Source organism: Elephas maximus, chromosome 12 (assembly GCF_024166365.1).
Source record: "Elephas maximus indicus isolate mEleMax1 chromosome 12, mEleMax1 primary haplotype, whole genome shotgun sequence".
Classification (NCBI taxonomy): Eukaryota; Metazoa; Chordata; class Mammalia; order Proboscidea; family Elephantidae; genus Elephas; species Elephas maximus.
Genome location: NC_064830.1, coordinates 58,618,412 through 58,643,827, shown reverse-complemented (window position 1 = coordinate 58,643,827; position 25,416 = coordinate 58,618,412). Strand labels below are relative to the sequence as shown.

General features: G+C 54.3%; 3 protein-coding genes across 11 annotated transcripts in view; 2 read left to right on the top strand and 1 right to left on the bottom strand.

Moving 5' to 3' along the window:
* The window catches only part of IFT140 (intraflagellar transport 140), an 83,474-nt gene extending 81,321 nt beyond the window's left edge, over positions 1 to 2,153 (top strand). For 5 of the 6 annotated variants that reach the window (XM_049902911.1, XM_049902913.1, XM_049902912.1 and 2 more), the window contains one exon: positions 1,938 to 2,153. In XM_049902911.1, the coding sequence (XP_049758868.1) occupies positions 1,938 to 2,135 (198 nt within the window). In that variant the 3' untranslated portion in view covers positions 2,136 to 2,153. Of the gene's footprint in view, positions 1 to 1,267; positions 1,901 to 1,937 lie in introns of those variants that run through there. The other variant, XM_049902914.1, reaches the window with a different exon arrangement.
* A 75-nt stretch (positions 2,154 to 2,228) lies between these two features.
* TELO2 (telomere maintenance 2) lies at positions 2,229 to 14,392 on the bottom strand. 4 transcript variants are annotated; one of them, XM_049902915.1, is made up of 21 exons: positions 14,279 to 14,392; positions 12,859 to 13,200; positions 11,983 to 12,260; positions 11,274 to 11,342; positions 10,918 to 11,065; positions 10,213 to 10,315; positions 9,676 to 9,744; positions 9,392 to 9,533; positions 9,057 to 9,193; positions 8,361 to 8,440; positions 8,018 to 8,119; positions 7,584 to 7,672; positions 7,283 to 7,374; positions 6,931 to 7,047; positions 6,749 to 6,820; positions 5,586 to 5,777; positions 5,010 to 5,101; positions 4,428 to 4,527; positions 4,209 to 4,273; positions 3,934 to 4,049; positions 2,229 to 3,555 (listed from the first exon to the last, which is right to left on the bottom strand). In XM_049902915.1, the coding sequence occupies exons 2-21, from the start codon at positions 13,185 to 13,187 to the stop codon at positions 3,449 to 3,451; spliced, it is 2,499 nt and encodes an 832-aa protein (XP_049758872.1). In that variant the 5' UTR covers positions 13,188 to 13,200; positions 14,279 to 14,392; the 3' UTR covers positions 2,229 to 3,448. The 4 variants fall into 4 exon arrangements, with proteins under 4 accessions (XP_049758872.1, XP_049758874.1, XP_049758875.1 ...); XM_049902917.1 differs by lacking the exon at positions 14,279 to 14,392 and adding an exon at positions 14,025 to 14,258; XM_049902918.1 differs by lacking the exons at positions 2,229 to 3,555; positions 3,934 to 4,049; positions 4,209 to 4,273 and having other exon boundaries at positions 4,521 to 4,780.
* Positions 14,393 to 14,497: 105 nt separating this feature from the next.
* On the top strand, positions 14,498 to 19,677 carry PTX4 (pentraxin 4). The gene is given in 5 exon segments (XM_049905002.1): positions 14,498 to 16,332; positions 17,490 to 18,133; positions 18,962 to 19,233; positions 19,236 to 19,550; positions 19,553 to 19,677. Coding segments are annotated over 5 exon segments (1,497 nt in total). The 5' UTR covers positions 14,498 to 16,191.
* The last annotated feature ends 5,739 nt before the right edge of the window (positions 19,678 to 25,416 follow it).

The following is a 25,416-nucleotide window of genomic DNA, read 5'->3' as shown; positions in this document are numbered from 1 at the left end:
CACAAATTAATTTTAGAAATGTTACTTGTGAACAACATCAGCCTCGTTAGGCTGCAGTTTCCAGAATTCACCGGAAAGCTATTCATAAGTGGCTTTTCCTCCCCAGGCCCGAGAAGTCAGCACCAGGAGACTCAGATTTCCGGATCTGATCACTCACTTCCCCTTGACCCCTTACCATTTCCATTCACCAACCCTGTTTGTTGCTGAGAGAAAACAACTCTAAATCTATTACCAAAGTTTCCTTTTTTTTTTCTGGAGAATAAAAGCAAAATCAGACTAGAGAGATGTTACAGACCACTGTTATCTTCAAAGTTTCTGGAAAAATCACATTTTAAGTATTTCACCATACTGTTTGAAGCCTATGGAATTTAGTTAACTCTAAATACCAAAAAAAAAAAAAAAAGTATAAACAAGTTGAGAAAGTACACAGCAGTTTCCCCTTTCTGGGGAGAGAGCCGTGTCCGTGCCGCTGTACCATCCCCCCTTCACGTGCACACCCCCACCCACTTGGCTGTCACAGGCACCCACTGTGGAAGCTGAGCATCTTCAGTGGCTGCTAGTTGACACAGCCAGTGATATCTCTTCATAGTCCTTCATCCTTGATAGTGTCCATCTTTGTGACCACACCTTTCTTCTGGAAGCTTCTCCTTTGATCATGGAAGCAGCTCTGCGTGCTGAGGGCAGAGGTGCCAGGCCCTGGCTGTACTCAATGATACAGAAGGTTCCTCCTGACCCACTTTGCTTCCCATCCAGCTCCTTGTCCCCTACCCCCTTCACACACACTCCCCAAATTTGGCTTTCTGCCAGGACACTTGCTGCCCTCTGCTCCAGCCACCTCTCCTGTCAGCACAGGCTTCTCTGCTGCTCTGGCCTGTCCTGGGTCTGCCCACCTATGTACCTCTACCCTGTGCTCCCTGCCTGTAATGCTCAACAAACCGTCCTCATCTTCCCCTAGTTTGGGGATGCCTTGGGGCTGCTCCCACCCAGCCCCCAACCTGGCAGGTCTTGTGCGTCTGAGACCTTTCATAAATACCCATGATGTCAATGACCTCTCCCCAAAAAGCATGTATATATATGTATATATAAAACCAAAAACATCACATTACTCTTGATTCTGACTCAGCGACCCACAGGGTTTCCAAGGAGTAGGTGGTGGATTCAAATAGCCAACCTTTTGATTAGCAGCCAAGCTGTTAACCACTGCGCCACCAGGGCTCCAATTTATATGTATATATATATGTATGTATGTCTTTTGTTGTATTTATAGGTTCCTGGGTGGTACAAAAGGTTAAATGCTCTCGGCTACTAGCCAAGTTTGGTGGCTCTAACCCGCCCAGAGGCTCCTCAGAAGATAGGCCTGGTGGCCTGCTTCTGAAAGGTCACAGCCTTGGGAACCCTGAAGCAGTTCCACTCAGCACACATGGGGCTGCCCTGAGTTGGAGTCAACTTGATGGCAACTGACAACATGGTCTTCACATATATCCCAGCTGTATCCCCCCCAGAATAAAATTACTCCAGTAGTCTTGTCATCTTTAAGACATACTGAGACTTGATCACTGTTCCTCATAAAATAAAGCTGCTAGGAGCTCTGGTCACATCTGAGTTGAGTTGGCACACCTTGGGGAGAAGCTGTAGAAACTCCACTGCCCCCTTCTGGGCATGGGGCCCCCCAGATGTCAGCATGGCACTTGGGGACAACAGCCGCGCACGCACCCACAGGTTTCTACTAGGCTGGTAAGATGATGACTGGGGACAACAGCTCACATTTCATAGCTTTTAGCATTAGCCAGGGATGCCGTCCTCGGATGCCACAGTCTCCTGATGTAAGTGGGGACATCTCAGCCCAGCTGCGCCCAGTACCTGGAGCAGCCACCCACTGACCGGCAGGGTGGGAGCTCAGGACGAGTCAGACCATAATGCTGTCTCGTACTACCCAGGCCTACAAGTACCTGGAGGAGATGCGCAAGAGGGTGCCCGCAGCCAACGTGACCTACTACGTGAGCCAGCGCACTGCTGATGCCGTGCACCAGGGGCTGGGCATTCCCGTGGCACGCCTGGGGCCTGAGCACGTCCACCACAACAGCGCAGACGACCCGCAGGACGATGAGGTGGTAGAGGAGGTGGGCAATCCCTGACTGCCCACACCCCACACCCTCCAGCCAGCTCCCTGTGCAGGAAAGCATCTTCTGGGATTTCTCTATTATCAGAAGTAGTACCAAGAAGCTGGCTTTTATGAAAAAACAAAAAGCTTTCGTATTTTAATATGTAAGCCAAGCAGTAGCAGGATGTGGACCGAGAAGCTACTCGGTGGCTAGCCCTTCTTGTTCCCACATTTAGAAAAGTAGAGTATTTCTAAGCCATTTGCTAATCGTTTCTGCCTTTGAGTGCTTAGTGGGAGGCACTCAGCTCAGAGAATTTTCGATTTGGCTTCTTTACTAAAGGAGACAAGGGAGTTGGGTTCATTTTCCCACGATATTCTCCCAGCTATAAGTTGGAGAGCCTAAGAAACTTCTAGAACTTCATGAACTGAAGGGCTGGGGCATGCTGCTGTGTTCACCACACATCACCCATGGGTTACATGATGATCTATCTGTTTCAAATGGGCCCTGGGCATCTGGGCAGCTCTGCCCACCACTGCTACAACTTTTCTACAACTGCAATAAAGTTTATTTTGTCCAAACTCTGTGCCCTGCCTCCCGTCCTGCCTCTTGGGGCACCCCCTTCAGGACACGGCATGGCAACCCAGAGCCTGCCCAGCAGCCAGAACCCAAAAGCAAGAAAGCTACTTGCTCCCCCCACCTCCTTTCTATTCCTCCTTGCTTTTCTTTAAGTTCGCCTGCCTTTAGGTGAGAGAGAGGCCAAGAAACACAGCAGGTAAGGAACCAAGTGTGAAATGCACCCAGGAGGGAGTTTGGGGTTCTGGGCAGCAGTGCCCCCGTGTGGCCATGGCTGCGTCTCACCATGGCAGGCCTTGTGTCCTGCAGACTTGCCAGGCCCCTCCTTGGACCACAGTGTCTAGTCTTGCACCCGGTCACACACTGACGGCACTCTGCCTGGGTGTCCGTGCATGGAACCCTTCAGGGAAGATGGTGCCCACTAGACCTCCTGTCCTGGGGAGAGGTTCCTGCATGTTTTTAGCCAACTACTTGGCCTGTGAGGCTATAGATAGCAGTCAAGCACCGCGGCAGGCCTGAGTTTGTACACGAGGTCCCAGGTGGCTGCAGGGGCACTGCGCAGCTCTCTGGTGCTTTGCATGACCTCAACCATCCACTTCTCCCACAGCACTGGCCGGCATCCAGGTGGGCTCCTGGAGGTGAGGTGGGCTCCTGGAGGTGAGGTGGGCTCCTGGAGGTGAGGTGGGCTCCTGGAGGCAAAGTTGACTCCTGTGGGCCGGGTAGGTCCCTGCAAGCCTGATGGGCTCCTGCAGGCTGGGTGGCCTGCAGCAGGTCTAGGGAGAAGGGTGTGGGAGAAGCCTGTCCCTGAGCTTCTCAGCAAGCAGCAGCGCCCTCACGGCCAGTGCCCTGCACTCCCCATCAGGGTCCTCTTCAGCCATGTCTACCAGAAGACAAGAAGAAAGCAGGTGTCACACACTGCAGGGAGGGACCACTCCTGGGAGCTTGGGCAACGAGGCATATGGCCTGTAGCCCCAGTGCACCTCAAAGGGCATTTCCTGGGGACAGACACATCTCAGATGCCAGCAGAGATCTATGACTGCGTCCCTGCAGACTGTAGTAAAACCCCAACTGGGAGGCTGGGCGATGGGGTCCAATAAGGAGTCCCAACCCCAGATAAAACCAGCACTCGCACCCCACCCCCACCAGCGGGGCTCAGGGTTGGGGGAGCAGGTGGACTGACATCCTCGTAACTCAGGACCACCCCCAATGCCACCAACTTCCTTCTTTAGGAAAGCATACATGTTGGAGGGTGACTCACCTGCTAGCCAGGCCCGGGCCTCCAGCACCTCCTCCGACAGCTCCCCCAGCAGCCGCTCTGCAGGCACACTGAGCAGGATGGCTGTGACAGCAGACAGCAAGCCCTGGCGCACATAGCTGTGAGCACACGGGCGGGCGTGAGGCACTGCTCCCTGGTGGCCCCACAGCCCCCACCCCGGTCCAGCCAACCCACCTGCAGCACAAGCACCCCAGCCCAGGCCAGCCAAGCAGCCTCCCACGACCTCAAGTGTCCACATAGCCCTAACAGTGACTCACGCGTCAGCGTGGAAGCGAAGGGCCCACACGAACTCCAGCAGGGCCTTCCCCATGGACACGGCCACCTGGAAACACCAGACAAGGGCAACGGATGTGAGGACATGGGGCAGGGTGGTGCTAAGGTGAAAGGTCACCCCAGGTCAAGCACAGACTCTGCCCTCAGGGCCTGGACCCTGGGGGTACAAAGCCAGTGGGCACGATGCCCACCACATGACTCACCGTGGTGTTCACAGCCAGGTACATCAGGGCCCCGAGAGTGTGCGTCAGCCTGCCCAGGACCAGGTGGTCATCTCCCAAAAGATCAAAGGTTGCCATAGGTCTACAGTGTAGAAGCCAGCAGTGGGCATACACTCATGCCAGCCACCATCCCAACCCAAGCAGATACCATTTGCACCACGAGCCACAAGAAGAAGGGGGTTCGTGGAATCCCTACAGAGGGAAGCTGCTGGTGCCGAGGTCGGTCAGAATGAGCAGGGCCACAGCCATGGTGGGAGGATCAGGTGGGGCTGTGGTGCTGGGGAGTGCCCTCCTTCACTGTCACCAGGCTTCCTTGGTGAGGGCGGCCCCTCCACCTGTTAAAGGTTGGGCACCATGCCACACCCCGACCCAAGGCCCTGGGAGCAGATGGTGATGCCTAAAGCTCGAGGACACAAGGAACCCTTCCAATAAATTCCTTCCAAACCACCACTGCGGAGGCTGTGGCCCTGCTCCTAGCCCACTGAGGCAGCGGTGACTGGCTATGGGATAGGAGGCCTCCAAGGCTCTTTTTCCCCAAACCCAAAGCCCCCACACACCCCTCACCTGTCAAAGCGCTGGATGAGGGGAAAGAAGAAGCAGCCAGCCACAGCGTTGAACTTGTTGGGGCCACATGCCGGGTCCAGCCTGGAGGAGGCCTGCCAAGACCAGGGGTTCCTGTGAGGAGAAGCAGCCTCACGGCCACAGCCCCACGGGAACAGCTGGTGACTCATGGCGGTGGGGGGGCGGGATGCGCGTGTATGCCCTGCAGGATGTTAGCTGTGTTCTGGCTTCCACCCACCAGATGCCAGTAACACTGCACCACTGTGACAGCCACAAACATCCCCAGACACTGCCAGACACCCACTGCGGGCCACATCGCCCTGGTTGGGAGCCCCTGGCCTAGACACACCATGAGGACAGATGCCCCCCACCCCTCCCTCTGAGGTAAAGTCCCCGGACCTCCTATCCCTTCCAGGACACGACCCTCCATGGAGTTCTGTCATGCAGCCCAGCTCACACCACGAATGTCCCCTCCAGAGGCAACCATGCTGGAGGCCTCTATTCCCAGGTGGACCCCCTGGCATGGACAGTGCTGGGAGAGGTTCGCCGTGTGTCCTGCATGACCAAGCCCCTTCCCACCTTAGAGAATCGCCGGGTCTTGCTTCTGATCCGTAGCTCCACGACTGCCTTCCAGTCCGTAGGCACCACACCACTAAGCTGAGAGGCAGCCAAGGCTGACTCGCCCTGGACCCCGAGACTTGGGGGACTCCACTGGAGAGCCGTGCTATGGCACCCAGGTCGAGACAGCTCCTGGGCGGCGAGAGTCAGGACCTGGGGGAGGGAGAAACCAGGTGCCCTCACTGCCTGTGGGGAAAATGCCATCTACTAAAGTTCAGGTTCACAATCAAGTCCCCAGAGGCCAAGACTGGATGTGGGGAGGCAGACCCTCCCCAACTAGTGTGTGGTGGTCTGCATGGGGCAGAAGGGAAATGCCGAATGTCTCAGAACCCCCTGGCTCTGTAGACAGTCCTGGAGGAGGGCCTCTGCTGACCTGGAGCTCCCCGGTCCCAACACCCTCCCCCTGCCCCAGGGCCACAACCTTTCCCCGAAGAACTCAGCCCCACAATAAACAGCAGTGACATCCTGGTGCATGCCCCACAGGGTACAGGTTATCATGCTCAGGGCAGGCAGCTACACTCAAAGGCCACACATCCGACAATCCCACTCACATGAAACCTCCAAAGCAGAGAGGGCCAGTGGGTGCCAGGGGCTGGGGAGGGGTGGGGAATGAGAGCTCATGAGTACTCCAAATGGTTTCCACTTGGAGGAGTGAAAATGTTCTAGAATTAGACGGCGACGGTTGTACAGTCTTGTAAAAATACTAAAAAACACCAAATTTAACATCTTAAAAGCAAATTTTACAGCGTCTAAGTTATATCTCGATAAAGCTGTTACTACTTGGCTGCTAACCCAAAGGTTGGAAATTCAAGTCCACCCAGACGTGCCTCAGAAGAAGGGCTTAGTAATCTACTTCAAAAAATCAGCCACTGAAAACCCTGCGGAGAACCGTTCTCCTGACACACACGCAGTGGCCATGGTCAAAGTCATGGTGAACCACATGCTAGTAAGCACCCAAAGACCACATCCAAAAAACATCGGAAGCTTGTACACCGAAAGCCTATTCCTGCCTCTCAGGTGCAGCCCCAAGGGGGCTCTCGAGGTCTCCAACCCCATCACCAGCCTGCAGTAGCCTGAACCCCCACCAGGCCACACACTGACCAGGAGACAGTGCAAGCACTCACGTCCAGGATGTCTATGCGCTGCCGCAGGCTGTAGTTGAGAGCGTAGAACTGTGTGGTCAGGTACTCTGCCACCTGTGCCAGCACATAAGAACCCTGTAGGCCCCGAGCACTGGCCCCAGACCCACAACTATATCTGAGACACTACTGTGGCCCCCGCCGGCCCAGGGCATGCCACTACTCACCCTGGCCGGGTCTGTCACTGTGACGGCGACCAGGGCTCCACGGCACAGTGCTTCGAAGCCTGCCACGAAGCTCTTCTCCTCCAGGTGCAGCAGCACCTGGGCCAACTCCACGCTCACCTGCACACAGGTGCTGCACTAAAGTGCCAACTGGAACCCAGGGCTCCCACCTGCGGTGCTCCCTGGCACAAGATCCGGGCTGCCACCTAGGACCCACGCACACTGCACCCCAGCAGACCTCGGCTCTCAACACACTTCCCTCCCACTGCACACACCGCCTTCCATGCTTGCGACACATGGAGACCTCAGGGAAGACAGGCCCACACCCCTCCAGCCTTGCCTACCACTCACTCACCTCCCGGGTGGCCACAGGGCTCCGGTAGACCAGGCCCTCCAGCACCCGCAGGGCTGCCTCCCAGCGCTCCTGGTCCTCTGATGTCATCAGGGCTGCACAGAACCAGACCAGCTGTCCACCTCAGCTCATCACGGCAGGCTGGATGCCAAGGCCCTGAGAACACGGGCAGGGAGCAGGAAAGGAGCCCGCCCAGGAAACGAATGCCTCCTAAGGGACTAGCTTGCTCAGAACAAGGGGCTTCAAGCTACCCAAGACTGTGAGAAGCTGTGAGTACTGTGGGGGTAGCCAGCAGCAAGCCCACCTTCCAGACAGTCCCGGATGTATGCAGGTGCCTTGCTGCTCCTCAGCTCCTTGTCCCCTGACATGTCATAAGGGACAAACTCATCGTCACTGCAGAGAAAACAACACATCACCCACTGAGCAAAATCATGTGGAAAGGAGAGCACTGAGGAGCTGGGGACGGAGGGCTGTCCTCCTGGGAGGGGGCCATAGTCAAAGTCATGGTGAACCACATGCTAGTGAGCACCCAAAGACCATGTCCAAAAAACATCAGAAGCTTGTACACCGAAAGCCTACTCCTGCCTCTCATGTGCAGCCCCAAGGGGGCTCTCGAGGTCTCCAACCCCATCACTGGCCTGCAGTGGCCTGACCCCTCACCAGGCCACATACTGACCAGAAAACAGCGCAAGCACTCACATCCGGGATGTCTACACGCTGCCACAGATCTGCACCTACCTGTCCAGCTCGGGATCAGCCCCCTCAGGTTGCACAGGTGCCGTGCTAACATCCCAGCTACCGTCAGCAGGGGTCTCTGTGGCAACCGATGCCGCAGACAGGCTTTTTGGAGACAAAAGTGTAGGGTGCCCTTCAGGAACATCCCCGCATTGCAATTCTGGGGTAAGAACTTCACGCCCTCAGGAAAGGCCTTTCCCCATGTTTTGCTTCCAGGTCCCTGGCCCCCTCACCTCGATAATTGCTTTTGTAGCAAATGCAAGGTAACCCATGGGAGCAGAAAAGTATGTGCACGAGCCAGCCCCAGCACAGCAGACCCTCGCCCCCCAGCACAGGAGATCCTCACCCCAAAGTGGAGGGGCCACCATCTGCAGGCCGGGGAGCCACCAAGGCCAGCATCTCACAGGTCAGCTCATCCTTCTCGTACTAGACGTGCAGAGAAGGTACCATCAGAAACGCCCGCAGCAGGAAACTGAGCAGCGGAGCCGCCACAGGTACACCTATCCCGTGAATCTGCACAGTGACCTGACATGGCCTCATTAACAGCCGCCACCCAGATGCCGTGCCCAAGTCTCTGCCATGGGCAGAGGCTGCAGCCCTAGAAGAGCCGAGAACCCGGGGACCAGGCCGACAGTGAGGCCACCTGCAGACCATGTGGGGCCAGCACAGAGAGGCGACGTCCTGCACACAGCAACCCTGGGCCTGGTAGAGCACAGCAGGAGGATGGGCAAGCGATGTCATGCTGGTTCCACACAGTGGGCAGCAGAGAAGCTGACTTGCTCACTCCTGCCAAAGCACATGAGCCAACAAAGACACACCCCGGGCCTCATGTGGTTCCTCTATGCATGTCCAGGAGTCTACTCGACAGGGGTCTTGGCCCAGGAGCTCAGGCCTCACCCCACCAGCCCCCGACCAAGCTGTGGGGCACCACAAGCCTGCCATTCCTGAGCCCCAGCCTTTCTTCCCTGGCCGTGACCTCGATACCAACACAGGCCCAGGTGTGGGCGGGCCCTGTGAAGAGGCATGAGTGCAGCAGCCTTACCTGGAACTTGAGGGGCGGGCCTTCAGGGTGTAGGCGGGCGCTCAGGACCTCGGCCACCACCATGCCCAAGCGACGCACAGGTGGCAAGCTGCTGTCCAGGTGGCTCTGCACCCCTGCCATCATGCTGGCCAGCAGCTCTGGAAGCAACACAGACCACCCTCAGCTCCAGTGCATCCCTGGGCAACCCTGCAGCACAGCCCCAAGCCCCAGTGCATCATGGGGTGTCCCCATACCATGGACCTGAGCTCCAGCGTGTCCCCAGGCATCCCCATAGCACAGCCCTGAGCCCCAGCACGTCCCAAGGCAGGCCATCCATATGCCACCCTGTCACTCACCTTCCCGGATGTCCTGGAGCTCCGCCTCCCCCAGGTACACTAGGCACATGAGGATGGCCTTGCCAATGTGGTGCTGCTGCGGCACTGGCGCATGTCTCACGACACTACTGCTGCCCCACATCTCCAGGAGCTCCTTCAGCACCTGGTGGGCATGGCACCCATTCCATCAGGCAGCAGCGTCCCCTTCTCCCCTTTCCGCCACCAGAAAGAGATCTGTGCCAACAGAGCCACCCTGCCCAGCCCTCATGGTGGCACCCGCGGGGACAAAGGGATAGAACAGTTACCTGCACGAGGAGAGGTCGCCGCTGGCTATCCGCAGCCAGGTACCCCAGGAGGCTCTGCAGCATGGGCATCTGCAACAGAAGCCAGCTCCTATGTGACACGGACATCCTGGCCCACAGTGACCCAGCAGGAGCCATCTGGACCGACGGAAGTGGACAAGCGCGTGCCCCTGGGAAGAGGGCTCTCCATCCACCCCAACCAGCACCCACAGGCTGAGGCTTCTGAGGGGCACGCTATGTCCACACATGTTGGTCCAGGCAGAAGTTTTTCTTAAGCAATTTCCTCACATTCTCAGACCTCTCCTCATGTTCTCACAGGCCTCCTCACCTCAGACCTCCTCACATTATCACAGGCCTCCTCATGTTCTCACAGGCTTCCTCACGTTCTCTCAGGCCTCCTCACGTTCTCACAGGCTTCCTCACGTTCTCTCAGGCCTCCTCACATCCTAAAATTCCCTCACGTTCTAAGACCTCTGCTGTGGAAACTACACCTGATCATGCAGATGGGTCCCCCCTCCAGACCTCTGTCTGTGTTCTTACCGTGCACCGATGCTGTAAGAACAAAAGCTTCTGGGTCATCACAAACTGGGCCTTCTTATTTTTCATCACTAGGTTCCCCAACAATTGTGACAGGACCTCTGGCCTGAAAGGGAGTCAGGAAAAGACACTGTCACACGGTCCCCTGCAATGGTAGATGCACAAGCACTGGATCCTGGGCCGGCTGGATGCTGGGCACTGCCTCGTTGCAGCTCTGAACCCGTGGCAAGCTCTCAACTTGGGGTCTGGGCTGGGGGGCAGCTTCTCGTCACAACACGCCCTTCCGTGTGATGTTCACTATTGTTACTGAGTCTGTGCCATCTTCATGACAAGTGAGGCCTTCTGACTGTGGAATGCCACCACCGTGAATTGGCTTTGGTCCAGCCAGGTGAAGATGGGCAGGTATGGGGGACCAGAAGACCCATGGCAGCCCCTGGACCAGGCCAGGCAGTCACCACCAGCACACACCTGTGCCTGACCAATTGGCCACCTGACACAGTACCTCTGATAAAAGGCCAGACACCACTGGACCAGGGAGGGGCCGCCACCCCACACTGCATGGGTACTGACACAGGGGCACCAGGCCTCAGCAGGCGCCCAAGCACAGTACAGCCTCACTGAACGCAAAGCACACTCCCAGACACAAGGAGGCCACAGAGAACACTTGGAACCCATCTTGCTCTGGGAGAGGCCGGGCATGCTCCTTACCCCGGGGCAGCCTCCACGAGCCCCATCAGCATGGCCTCCACAGCCCGGTCAGGCACGCACTCCACCAGACGCCAGCACACCTGCTGCCAAAGCCTGTCATCCTGCATGAGTGCAGCCAGGCGGGGTACCAGCACACCCAGGAGCTCCTCTGTGGGATGCGGGGCCTGAGTTAAGGCCAGGGGTGAGCACCATGGGGTGGCAGGGCCCCACCTGCAGCCCAGGATAGGGAGACCCTCAAGGTCAGGGAAGGTCAGCAGCCTCACCTCCCGCCTGCTAAGTCCCACAGGGATGGCTGAGGAGATGGGCAGGGGGAAGGTGGGTGGAGTGGGTGCGGGCTCACGATGGGAAACACTCACTCTGCCTCCCGTGGATGCAAACCTTCCCTAGCACTTGAGACACGAAGGTGACAGAGCAGTTCACTCCGCCTGGGACAGAGGGAGCCAGCAGTGAGGACGTGAAAGACACCCCACTACCTGGAGGAAGGAGCCCGGTTCTGAGATCGGGAGATGCCTTATCGCAATAGGGCTGACTTGTTAAAGTTAACTCACAGACTCAGTCCACCAAGTCACGGCCCAAACCTGGGAAAGCGGACAGTGATAACAATGCACTCGCCACGTCCCAACAGCTTCACCGAATGTCATCCCAAGATATGAGGCAATAGCAGCACATTCCCACCTTTGCAGTCAAGAACTGACCCACAAATGGGGTTCCAGAGTGTAAGGCACAACCCTCCAAAACGGGGGCACCGTCTGATCAGCCTGACAGCGCTGCCTCAGTTGCCGTAGAGTTGACCCCAACTCGTGGCGACCCCATGTATATCAAAGTAGGGTTGTGCTCCATAAGGTTTCTAACAGTTAACTTTTCTGAAGTAGATTGCTAGCCCTTTCTCCTGAGATGCTAACTCAAGCCTCTAATCTTTTGGTTAGCAGCTGAGTACATTAGCTATCTGCTCCACCCAGGGACTCCACAGCACAGCCCAGAGACCCCCAAGCCCCAGAGGCCTCAAGAGGTCAGGGCAGGAGAGAGAGGGTCACTGCACAAGGCGAAGGGTGAGGGGATGCTCACCTCGAAGAGTGTCTGCCACAATGCGTAGTGCACGGACGAGCTCCTCAGCAAGCAGAGGGAAATACCTCTGCGGGAGGAACAGGGCCAGATTCTCATGCTGCAGGCGGTTGCTCAGGTAGTCAGGCAGACATACCACCTTGCCAAGCAGCATCTCCTGGAGCAGGGGGGTGCCGGGCTGTGCCTGCTGCTGACACTGCTCCCCCAACAGCACCGCCACCCTGCCAGCGTGCAGGAACCGCTCCAGCAGTTGCGCCAGCTTCATGAGACGGTAGCTGGGGCTGAACGGAGAGCAGACGTGTCAAGGTGCAGAAGCCCCAACCTCCGTCCTCAGCACCCTGGCTGAAAGCAACATTGACAAGCCCGCTTCCAGACAAGGAGTCCCAGTGACTTAGTGAGCACTTAGGTCCTCATATGTGGTCCTGAAAGAAGGCAACACTCTAACTTTATTCCGAAACCACAGGCACTAACAGAATGAGTGCCACACAGCTCCTCCCACTTGGAAATCAGTGGACACCACCACCCTCGCTCCCTGCTCCACAGTGGCTACAAAAGATATCTCTGGAGCTAACTTCACTATCTCAGCACCCCTCCTTCTCCTGCAGGACACGGCAGGAATGGCTGGCTCCAAGGGCATGAGGCAAGCAGTGAGAGCAGATCTTCTTGAGGGGGCAGAGCCAATCCATTGCTAAGAAAATTGACACATCCTGCTCAATTTCTGGATGCTCAGTCATCCTCAGCACCTGTTGGGATGCTGGATTCTCATAGAACCTAGGCAACCAATCAGCTCACAATTCCTCTGCCATTCTCCTGCTGAGGTCACACACACACACACACACACACACACACACACACCCGCGTCACGGCCACCCTGCTCACCCAGCAGTGCCCTCGATAGCCTCCATCAGCACCAGGAAGGCCTGGTCAGCCGGACCCTCCAGGAAGAAGCTAGCCCACAGCTCCTCCAGCTGGCCAGCAGGTAACAGCTCCAGCCAGTCGGGGCTCAGCTTGCTGACCAGACATCTGAGGAGGGGAGAGAAGTGGAACCTGGCAAACTCCTCCCTCTCTCTAGGGAGGGCCTCTGCTTCACCAAGGTAGTGCTTCAGGGACCCCAAGACAGAGAAGATGCAGCCGCCATCCTCAGAGGACGCAAGGGTATGGATGGCATCACGAACAGCAAGACGGACCACAGAGGGCGCTGGATCCATCCTGTGGTCAGGCCTGGGGTGTCAGAGAAAGAGCATGTGAGGGGCCAAGAAGGCTCAGCATCAACTTGGGGCTCAGCCCCGGGGACAGAATCATACTTTTTCACACTGTCTCAGAAACCCCTCGTTCTGGCCCTTCCTTTGAAGCTCCTTGGGGCACCAGTCCACCTGACCCTGACACTAACAGCACCCTCAACCTGACCCATCTTTTTCTGCTCCCATATCTGTCACTATTCCCACCAAGGGTCCACTTCCCAGCTTCAGGCCATCACTGTACCCTCCCCAGCAGGGGCTCTCACCCTGGGTGATCAAGTCCCCAGGGGACACGTGGCAATGTCTGGAGACATTTTTGGTTTTCACCATGGGGTGCAGGTACGCTACCGGCATCTGGGGAGCAGAGGCTAGGGCAGTCACTACACAGCCTACAGCACAGGACAGCCCCCACCACGTTTGGGATTTCAAACGTCAACAGTGCCAAGGCCTGCACACCTAGTCTCGAGGGACCTAGCAGCACCTGTGCCTCCCCAATGCACTGGTCTGTGACTCACGTTACCCTGCGTCTTTGCTTTGTAGAACGCACAACCATTCAGTTAATGCTTGTGTGTCTACCCTCGGCCTCCCTCACAAGACTGAGTCCATTAAGTGGAGCTCGTGTCCGTCTTGCCACCAGATAAGACGACATCTGGGACTGGGCCAACGTCCCCACTAGCCTGAAGCACCCCCAGGCCCGGACCCGTTTCCGACGCTTCAGTTGCGCAGCATAAATGTGGACGTCAAGCCCCCCTCATCCCGCCGGTCCACGCGGTCTCCCCAAACGCGGGTGTCGGCCGGTTCACGAACCCTGCCAGCGTGGGCGCAGGCCCGGAGGGAGGCCCCCTCGCCGGGCGGCCGGGTCGCACTCGCGGGCCGGGGAAGCTCAGGGATCCCCACTCGAGCGCCGATGCCCTGGTCGCCTCCAAAAACTCCGCGCATGCTCAAGCCCCCCCGCCCCGCCCCGCGCGGCCGCCATGTTCCGGCCCCGCGCTCGGCTAGCGGCACAGCGCAGACAGCCGCGGCTCAGAAGCTCTCCGGGCACAGAAAGAGATGTCGCCTACTGTTTTAGAAACTCCGGGGCCAGTCCCGCGGGCCGCTTGTGACGAATCTGCTGACACACCACTGAGCCCTGAGAAGGCGCAGGCGCGCTGCCTCAACTGCGCCTGCGCAGACGGAGAGCGAGGCGGGGCGAAAGAGTGGAACTTCAGTGTGGGAGCGTGGTGTGGGCGGGGCCAGGAGGGCGGGGCTGCCGTGCCATGTCCAAGTAGCTGCCACGTGACCGGCCTGGCTGCCTGGTGACCGGCCTCGCTGACCCTCAAAGCCAGGTTCTCCATCCTGGACCACACTGCCCTCAGGGACTTATAGTCCAGTCGCAGACGCACAACAAACGTGGAAGCAGAATCACAACTGAGATGACTTCAGACCTTAATAAGCATGGTGACGTGAGAGTGACACCACCCCGTCCGCGGTACTGCAGTGGCTTGCTTTTTGCTGTGATGCTGGAAGCTACACCATCGGTACTGCAAATGCCAGCAGGGTCACCCATGGTGGACGGGTTTAGCAGAGCTTGCAGACTAAGGCAGACTCGGAAGGAAGGCCCGGCAGTTTATGTCCCAAAATCACCCAATGAGAACTTGTAGGTAGCAATATTGTTCAGCTTATTTGATTTACTGAAGGAGGACATCATGGCTGCTGAAATAGAAGGCCAACGAGGGTAAGTGAGACCCTCAGTGAGATGGATTGGCACAGTGGCCTCAACGATGGACTTCAACATGCCAGAGATCCTGATGATGATGCAGCTTCAGGCTAATTTAAGTTCTGTTTTACATGTGGTTACCATATGTTAGGGGCCCAACTCCACAGCAGCTAAAAACAGCAAGATCTCTGTAAAAGAGATATTTGAGCAGAAGCCTAGAAGTGATACCTGGGGAGAGTGTTCCCTACAGAGGAAGCCAGCGGAAGAGATGCCCGAGGCTGGAACCCCTTAATTATCTTCAGGGACCACCCTGTGACCTGGGAGGGGGAGCTGAGGGAGGAGATTGGGGCCCGGCCATGGAAGGACCGCAGGCTGTCCTTAGTGCGGTGGGGAGCCCAGGTGTCAGGATCTAACCCTCATTTGCTAAAGTTCTCTCTGGTGCAGATAGAAGAGACACCAGGGGCAGTGGCGGTGCAGGGAGTCAGCCAGAGGCTGCCGTGAGAACAGCGACAAGTGAGTCTGAGTCTTCTGGGGCTGCCATAACAAAGTATCACAAAGTTTAAAACAGCAGAAACTTCTTGTCTCAGTCTGGAGGCCAGAAGTCCCAATTTAGGGTGTCAGCAGGGCTGTACTCCCGCCAAAGACTAGGGAAGATTCTTGTCTGTCCTAGCTTCTGGTAGCCCAAGCGTTCCTTGGCTTACAGCTGCAGCGTAACTCTGTTGTCACATGGCCATCTTCCCTCTGTGTGTCCAGCTGTACCTAAAATGAAATTAAGGCGGCTCCCAAACCTTGTCCATTTCTCTTGTTAACGAGAGAGAGGTGGGGCCTCACAAGGCACCCCTGGACACCGCCGGGGCCCTGGGCCCTCCAGCCTGGCTCGGATGACTGCCCAGTCCCAGGGGGCTCCCGGTTCTGCCTCTGCCCCTTTTGGCAGGAACAAGGATGTCTGTGCTCCTGTTGAAACCATCACCTCCCTTTCACCTCCCAGTGGACCCAGCAGATAGGGGCTTGCACCGGGAGAACAATTTTCCAGAGAAATTATTTGCATCTGTTTTAAACATGTCTTCTTGGAAACATCCAAATTTGCAGAGCCCATCCGCTCCAACACAAATGCCTTTTAAGGTGGAAGACAGGGCCTGACTCCTGGCCAGGGTTGAATAAGGAAAATCACTCAGCGGGGCACGAGGGAGGCAGAGGGGATGGGGCAGGACGCAACAGGCCAGAACACAGACTCCCTCTGCCTGCAGCAGGGACTGCACAGCCTCTGCATCTCTCAGGATGGGATGGTGGGGGAGGAAGACCCTGTTTTTCCTCTTCGTGTTGGTGCCCACCTTTCTCTACATGGCTTTATCCCAGGAAGCCCGTCCACCAGGGGAAAGGAAACCCTTCTTTGAGAGGCTCTGGAGGCTGGAAGAGCAGGTAAGTGGCCCATGATGTGGGGCAGCTGGCTTCTTAAGTTGGAAGCAGAGGAAGGGCAGATGCGAAAGCAACCAAGTCCTAAACCTTGGCGCTCCATGGGCACTGACGTGGGGTTTGTTATTTGTTTCATCGTCTGGCATTGTTTGCACCCATAGCTGGGCTTGGGCACCAACAAAAATGTGGGCTGTGTTCAGTGGGCCATGCTCCTTTCTGAAGACATGTTCAATGAAGTGTGGAGGGGGGAGTCAGAAGCCGCAATGGGGATTTGGAAGATGGCTGGATGCAGGCTGGGCAGCAGGGAGGGAGCAGATGGTGCTGGGTACGGAGTGGGAGGGTGGCAGTCCGCAGGGGTGCAGAGGGGATGGACAGCCTCTGCAACCCGCCGTGGGACCAGCACACAGTTTCTGAGCACCGGCGCCAACTGCTACCCATTTGCTCCCCAAAACCACCCAGGAAGCCCCTGCTCCATTCTCTCCACTCACAGGTAGACCCCAAGCTCATAGAGGATAAGGGACACCTGGTGACTGCCCAGCAAGTAGGGTGTGGGGCAGGGCTACTGTCACCTGGAGCCCACACCCTACACAGTGCAGCTGTGAACCCTCAGGCTGGTCACCTGCCTCAGTACTCATCGGCCACCTGTGGCAGCATCCTGGGGCGCTACCCTGTAGACACCAAAAACCAAAACCAAACCAGTTGCTGTCCAGTCGACTCCACCTCATGATGACCCTCGTGTGTCACAGTAGAACTGTCTCCGTAAAGTTTTCAGTGGCTGATTTTTCAGGAGTAGATCCTCAGGCTTGCCTTTCAAGGCACTTGTGGGTGGACTCCAAGCTTTCGGTTAGTAGCTAAACACATTTGCACCACCTAGCAACTCTCTCCAGACACCAGCCCATCATTAATTTTTATTTGTGAACAGGTTGCTTCTTTCATTTAGCAGCCCTAGGGGCCCCGCTGATCTTAAATGGAGTTCCGCTCTATCCCAGGGAACTCTGGCAACCCTCCTCCAAGGGGTGACCACAGTCACCGGCATGAAGCCCCCAGGGCATCACTGAGGATGAAGCCAGTGGATGCAGACGAAGCAGGTGCCTTGGGAGTGTGGGAGGTCTTGACCCCACCAAGTCTGGCCCCCTTGTTGTTGCCCTATGTCCCTTTTGCAGTTCCAGAGATCCCAGGAGGTAACCTTAATCCATCTGCAGGGCACCACCAGCAACTACAATGTGTCCTACAGCATTAATGCCTGCTTCCGGAGCCTGGCGCAGGAGAACCAGGCCATGGCTCTGGTGCTGAACTAGTCGTAGGCTGCCGTGCAGGGCGACCTGGGCCACCTAAAGACCTGGGTATGGAAGACGCAGTGGAGGGGCTGCGAGGTGGATGCAAAGCTGCTGCCCTCAGACCTGGCCTTGAGCGACAGGAACCAGCAGCATGCCCAGAAACTCAAGGAGCAGAAGGTGCAGAGTGACGCCATCTCCCGCCTGGCCTGTGGCCTGGCCCTGGACATGCAGGCCCTGCAGGACACGCTGGCTGGCCTGACACAGCTCATCCACAGCCAGGGTGCCAGGCTGACTGCCCCTGGCCCAACCCCCATGATGGCCCTGACCCCATCCCCTGCCCCAGCCCAGACCCCACCTCAGTGGCCGATCCTGAGCCCCCTGCAGCTGCAGGGGGACAGACAGGTGCTCCCAGCTTTGCTGGAGCACAGGAACTCACCTCGGGACATCACTGGACATCTGCAGGTGACATGGGGGCCTGCTAGCGCAGCCAGCCAGCAGGCACCACAAGAGGAAACTGGAGACCCTCCTCAGTGAGCACGGCCCCCCCAGAGACCGGGGAGAGTAAGTACCCTCAGATGCCCCCTTTGATCCCCAGTCCCCCCTTTCTTCCAAGTCACTTCCGTAATCACAAGGGTCCTCGTAAAGGGGAGGCAGGAGAATCACCGTCAGAGAAGGAGATGTGATAATGGAAGCAGAAGTCAGAGTGATGTGGGGCTGCGAGCCCAGGATGGGGGAAGCTTCTAAAACCTATTGTCATCTAGCGGATCTGACTCATAGCAACACTACAGAACAGAGTAGAACTGCCCCATGCGGTTTCCAAGGAGCAACTGGTGGATTCGAACTGCTGACCTTTTGGTTAGCAGGTGAGCTCTTAACCACAGTGCCACTAGGGCTCCAGGAAGCTTCCAGAAGCTAGAAAAGTCAAGGAAGAAGATCCTCCCCTGGCACCTTCAGGAAGGAACACAGCCCTGTCCACACCTTATTTAGCCCAGCAAGATTCATTTCAGACTTTGAGCTCCGGAACTGTAAGAGAATAAACATGCATTCTTTGAAGCTGTCTTAAGGTTCTCTAGAAAAACAGAACCAGAAAGACATGTACGTATGGAAAGACAGATTTACTTCAAAGGATTGGCTCTCGCAATTGCCAGGGCTGGCGAATCCAAAATCTGCAGGTCAGATGGCAAGCTGGAGACTTCTGCAGGTGTGCGTCCCTTGGCTTTAGGCACGTCCGCGGACTTGGCCTCCTCCAGAGTCCTGTCTGCAAAGTGAGGGTGAGACTGAGAATAAACACAGCTATGTAAGGCCAGGCCTTAGCAGGGTCTGACACACAGTGCTCAATGAAAGCTGCGAGTGTTAAGTCCAGCCCCCTGGACCAAACGGTCTAGAAGCTTCTGGATTACCTTGTGTGCAGGGCTGACCCTCCCCCTGTTTCTGGTTTGCAGTGTGAGCCTTGCGCTCGTGTTCCCCGATGCCTCCACTGAGAATGTAGTCTTCCTCCACCCTGGCTTCTTCGTGGGCCTGCAGACTCTGTCCATCTGCAGCTGGGTCCGTACAGCCTCAGGCTGTCTGGGCACCCACCTCTCCTATCCCACCAAGGAGAATGACAACAAGCTGGTGCTGCATGGCCAGGACTCCTGGCCGCCGGTTCAGTCCACTTTGTGATCCAGGACTTGGCTTTCTGGGAGCTGCTGCTGCAGCCACTGCTGGACAGCCAGTGGCACCACCTGTGTGGGATCTGAATGTCCACCCAGGGCTGGCACTGGCTGTAGGTGGACCACAGGGTGGTGGCCACTGGCTCCCGCTTCTGGAAGGGCTATGAGATCCCACCCAGAGGGTCCCTGGTGCTGGGCCAGGAGCAAGACACTGTTGGGGGTGGGTTTGACAGTGCTGAGACCTTCGTGGGGAGTGTGGCCGGCCTGGCCCTCGGGGGCTGGGCGCTCTCCCCAGGGAAGTCTCAAGCCTTGCCACCGGGAAGGCAGTCCTGACAGGACCCCTCCTGACACTGGCCAATGCTAAATCTGCAAGTGGATTCGTGCAGAGGGTGACCGGCTCCTGCCTGGAGCTCCATCCGTGAGGCCAAGCCTGCTGCGCAGAAGCTGCGGCCACAGTCTGTGCCTGCGGGAGGAACCAGCCTCTGCCATGCTTAGTTACCCCTGACCTGGGCACTTTCCATAAAGGGCACCCCCCATCCTGGATGTGCATACCTACTCTGCAGTATAGGGTGGGGGCCTTCCGTCACAAGGCGAGCAGGTGGACGATGAAATGAGCCAGGGCAAGGAGAAGCCAAGGCCGGACCTGCAGGGACCCTATTGTTCTCATTGCTGAACGGTTTGTAAGCGTGGCACATCTAAAGCCTCGGTTGCCTAGTTCTTGGTATCTAATACTATCTCAATAGGGCCTGGCCAGCCAGATGAGAGCCTTGGACTCCAACAGCTGACCTCTGAGAGTGGGTCTGTGGTGATTGAAGGCCAGTTCTGGAGAACTCCAGAAGCTTCCCTGAAAACTGGTTGGATAGCACTTGAGCTGTCCTCACCCTCTCTCAAGGGTGGTTAGGAAAACATCTCCTTGGGTGACCGCCATCCTGACATCTTACAAAAAGGGCCTGAAAGTCCGTTTCCAGGCCCCTACACCCCTACAGCCCCCCTTCGCCGGGAGCCTGGGGTTTCACTCGAGGTCAACCAGCCAGTCTGCCCAGTAGTCCTGATAGCAGGCAGGGCGGGGGGAGAAGATATGTATATATATATACATATATGTATACACGTGTATATGTATATGGATGGATGAAGGGGAATCCCCACTTCAGATCAACAGGGCCCTCAGGTCTGCTAAGCCAGGCAAAGGAGCAACCTCTTCACAAAAGTTAATGATGGGTTAACAACGTTCTCGAAGCAACTTGAATATAACTTACATACTATAAAATTCACCTATTGTAGCTCTACAAGCCACAGATTTTTAGTAAATGTGTTGAGTTGTACGACCATCCCCACAATCCCATTTTAGAACTTTTGCATCACCCCGAAAGGAATGATGCCAATTAGGAGCCACTCCCTGCCCCACCCTACTCCTCCTTCCAGCCCCTGGCAACCAGTAACCTACTTTCTGTCCATCGATTGGCCTACTCTGGACATTTCATATAAATGAAATCATATAATATGTGATCGTTTGTGACTTGTTTCTTTCACTTGGCACAATATTTTCAAGGTTCAGCATGTTACAGCATCTATCACTGCTTGATTCTTTTGTATGGTTAAGTACCATTCCATTGTATGGATAGACCACATTTTGTTTATCAATTCAGCAGATGATGGATGTTTGGAGTTGTTTCCACTTTTTGGCTACTATGAATAAAGCTGCTGTGAACATTCTCAAACAAGTCTTTGCGTGGGCATGTACCTTGATTTCTCTTGGGTAGATACCTAGGAGAGGAACTGCTAGCACGGGTGGTAAATTCACGTCTAAACTTTTAAACGAAATGTCAAATTGTTTTCCAAAGCAACTGCACCATTTTACATTCCCACCAGCAATGTATAAAAGCAATCCACATCCTTGTTAGCACGTTATCATCTGTCTTTTTAGCAACGTATTTTCAGAATTCCAATTGTGGCAGGTTAAAAAAAAAAAAGGAAGAAATAGATATATGTATTTCAACTTGTGGCAGGTTAAGAAAAAAAGTGTGTATATACATGTATATATATAGTATTAGAGATACTTCGTTTATATTTCAGCATAACGTAAATTAATCCCTACAATTTTGGAGATACCCAAAGAAGATTGTTATGGATTGAATTGTGTCCCCCCAAAAAAGATGTATTGAAGTACTAACCCCTGAGTCTGTGGCTGTGACCCTGTTTGGAAATAGAGTTTCTGAAGATGTTACCATTTAGGTTAACATGAGGAGTAGGGTGGGTCCTTATCCAACCCAAGTGGTGTCCTTTCAAAGACAAGAGGCACAGAGGGAAGACCACCACATGAAGACCAGGCAGCCAAGGACTGCCAGGAGCCACCAGGAGCTGGGAGATACATGGGACAATTCCTATCTTAGAGCCCTCAGAAGGAATCAACACAGTCCATACTTGACTCCAGAACTGTGAGACGATTTTCTGTTCTTCCAAGCCACCCAGTCTCTGGTATTCATTATGGCAGCCCCAGGACACCAGTACAAAGACCCCAAATGCAAGATCCCACGAATCAGTCAATTGGACAGGTAGGAGAAAAGACTGGTTTGATACGGAAAATGGGGACTCTCCATCTGTTAGAAGCTTAGAATCACTGAGTTTGGGAACGATCCCGGTTCTCACCTACTAATTTACTGTATTATAGGACTTAATTTTAAAGGTGAGAAAATAAAATAGAGAAACCCTGCAGCCCCTCCTTACCAGAACTAGAACGCCCTGAGCCCCCACCACCCTGCGTAGTGGTTTCAGTTCTGCAGGGCCCTGGGCCACAGCCTGCAGGGCTGGATTAAAGCATGTGATGGCCCTAAACACTGATAATCTGTCGTGCCCCCTCTACTCACTCATGCATTTGAATGAAATATGTGAGTTACATATATACTTGTACATAAAAAAAAATAGGTATGCACATTTACATATGTACGTATATATACATATTTATAAATTGCTGGCCCTCCTGGCTGGAGTTGCTGGGTCAGCAGATGTGGATGTACAAAAGAGTCCTCTCAAAATAGATCACAGGCCTGTTATCTATTAATATAATTTGTCCTTGCCCAATAATTTATCATGTTGGATTTAGTTGCATATTGGGTGAACGTAGCAAGAGTTCAATTCGACAGCCTACCCCACATCCTTCTTATTAGAAATAGTATACTCCAAGAGACCCGTTGAGATAAGGAGTTTCAATTACATGGGAGGGACTGTAGGAGACAGATGTCAATGAAGGTGTTAAAGTGATAGGGGCCTCATACTTTAAACAACCTTTCACGTAGGTGCCCTTGTGTTCCTCTGTGAATTTTATTTCTGGCCAGCACGTTCTCATACACGGGAGCTGCTATCAATATCGTTTAGTGCCCTGCCGGTTCCCTTCTACTCTGGTGCTTATTTTTCCTTGTGTCCCATCTGCTTAGCAACTGTGGGCCTTTGCTTTGGACAACTGGTGCCCCTGTATTGTTGATGCCCTAAGCACGTGCTTACTTACCTTGCTTATTGGGTAATACATCCCTGACTACCAGGCCCCCACCTCTCACCCACACAGATGTACCCTAGTGGACAAAGTTCTGTCCAGCTGCCCCATGGTGAAGGTGCTCTCAATTAATCCTTTTTTCTGTTTGGAGTCCCTGGATGGTACAAATGGTGAACACCCTCAGCTGCTAACCAAAAGGTTGGAAGCTCAAGTTCACCCAAAGGCATCACAGAAGAAAGGCCTGGTGATCTCCTTCTGAAAAATCAACTATTGAAAACCCTGTGTAGCACAGTTCTACTCTGACACACATAGGGTTGCCATGACTTGAAGTCAAGTGGTTTGCCATTTTTTGTTTAGGTAGGTTATAAGAGTGCCCGGGGTGATTCAAATGGTTAACATATTTGGCTGTTAACCAAAATGTTGGAGGTTCAAGTTCACCCAGAGAAGCCTTGGAAGAAAGACCTGGCAATCTACTTCTGAAAAAATCAGTCATTGAAAGCCCTATGGAGCACAGTTCTACTCTGACACACACGGGGCCACCGTGAGTCAGAATGAATTTGACAGCAACTGGTTGTTTGGGTTTTTTTCCCATTTACCTTAAATCTCTCAGCCATGTTCTCAACTCAACAGAGCTGTCTGCCCACCCTAGCAATGCTGGGCTTCAACTCAAAGAGCAGCCAGCCTCCCCCAACACCACTTATCCATGAGCCAAGGTCAGAGCAGGCGTACCAGACCGGAAACCCCCTCCCTGCAGGGCCCACGTGGCAGGTTCAATGAATCACTGCATTACTTCACCCCACAGCTTCCCCTGACCATTTCTCACTTTATGGAGAGCCTCCCTCCTCAACCTGCCTTTCATTCTCAGTCTCTACTGGAGTTTCTGGAACTTTCTTGCTCTACCCCACTCTGTTCTTGAGAAAGCAAAGATGTCATTGCTTTTCTGAGAAGTTCGGTCATTCAGTTAGTCAGTACTAAGGAGGGACAGCTAGGACCACAGTGGCGTTTTTACTCTGTTAAAGTGAAACAACATGCATGAGGCTCTTTCCACTACTCCCTGCTCTTGGGAGCTCATAATGTGACAGGGAACCACAGTTTTACATGTTTGCAAGAGTATCTGGCTAAGTGACCACAGGCTCTGGAGCTGAGTCGCTGCAGGCCACCATGTTCTGGATGTTCATGGGGTGGGCAGGACAGCTGGAGCAAGGGCTTAGCATTGGCATGAGTTAGCTGTGTCTGTCATTCCCAGCATAGGGAAAGACGCATTGCATTGGGTAAATCTGCGCAAAGGACCTCTTCAAAGTGTTGAAGAGCAAAGACGTCACCCTGAAGACTAAGGTGCGCCTATTTTCAATCACATCCTATGCATGCGAAAGCTGGACAATGAATAAGGAAGACCAAAGAAGAGCTGACGCCTTTGAATTGTGGTGTTGGCAAAGAATAATGAATATACCATGGACTGCCAAAAGAACGAACAAATCTGTCTTGGAAGAGGTGCAGCCAGAATGTTCCTTAGAGGCAAGGATGGCGAGACTGCGTCTTACATACTTTGGACATGTTGTCAGGAGGGATGAGTCCCTGGAGAAGGACATCATGCTTGACAGAGTACAGGGTCCGCAGAAATGAGGAAGACCCTCAATGAGGTGGATGGACACAGTGGCTGCAACAATGAGCTCAAGCATAACAACGATTGTAAGAACGGCACAGGACTGGGCAGTGTTTCGTTCTGTCGTGCATAGGGTCACTATGAGTCGGACCGACTCGACGGCACCTAACAACAACAACATAGCTGTGTCTAGGGGGCAAGGAAGAGGGCAGGGAATGGGGAGTTGTTGCTTTAAAAGACAGTGAAAGAGAGAATAAGGAAAAAAGACAAGCCACAGATTGGGAGACAATATTAGTACGCTACATATCTGATAAAGAACTTATAAAAATGGGGGGGCGGGGTCAGAATATCCTTGTTACCATCTCTGAAAGGGCAAGACAAGGGCACACCAATGAGAAAAATGGATTTTAGAAAAAATGTGATTCTTGGAATTTCAAAAAAAGTGTTGCAGAGTAATTATACAGAAAATTCAAAACTCTGCTGGACTTCCTTCTTTTTTAGTTCAGTTTTCATTTAATTTTGAATTACATATGGGGGGGCAGCTCTGTTATCTTTTCAGCCTTAGAAAATCATTAAGGACTCTTTTTCTAAAGGACTTTTTAAATCTTTTTATTAGGAAAAAATTTCAAACCAAAAAAAAAAGGTTGCAAGACTAGTTAGTACATTGCATTTCATATGCCCCTCACCTAGATTCGGCAAAAGTTAATAAGATGGAAGTCCCCAGCCTGCGGAAAATTCCACTGCCTCCAGCAGCATGCTTGGCTCACCCTGTAGCTTTGCACTAGAATTCTGGTTCCTTTGCTTACCTGTATGGGGCAGTTCTACTCAGTCCTATAGGGTCGCTATGAGTCGGAATCGACTCGATGGCACTGGGTTGGGTCTGGTTTGCTTACCTGTTAGAATCCTAGCTATTAGAATCCTGGTGCCCCACAGCTTTACATTAAAATCCTGGTTCCCAGTGACGAATCTGTGAAACATTTCATAACATGGAGGAACCTGGAAGGCATTACGCTGAGCGAAATTAGTCAGAGGCAAAAGGACAAATATTGTATAAGACCACTATTATAAGAT

Excerpts from the sequence above, each read along its gene's own strand:
- TELO2 (XM_049902915.1), bottom strand. The coding sequence starts at position 13,187 with ATGGATCCAGCGCCCTCTGTGGTCCGTCTTGCTGTTCGTGATGCCATC. Across the intron at positions 10,316-10,917 it reads CTCGTGGAGGCTGCCCCGGG|GCCAGAGGTCCTGTCACAAT; the intron begins GTAAGGAGCATG and ends ACTCCCTTTCAG. Across the intron at positions 6,821-6,930 it reads CAGTGACAGACCCGGCCAGG|GTGGCAGAGTACCTGACCAC; the intron begins GTGAGTAGTGGC and ends GTGCTGGCACAG.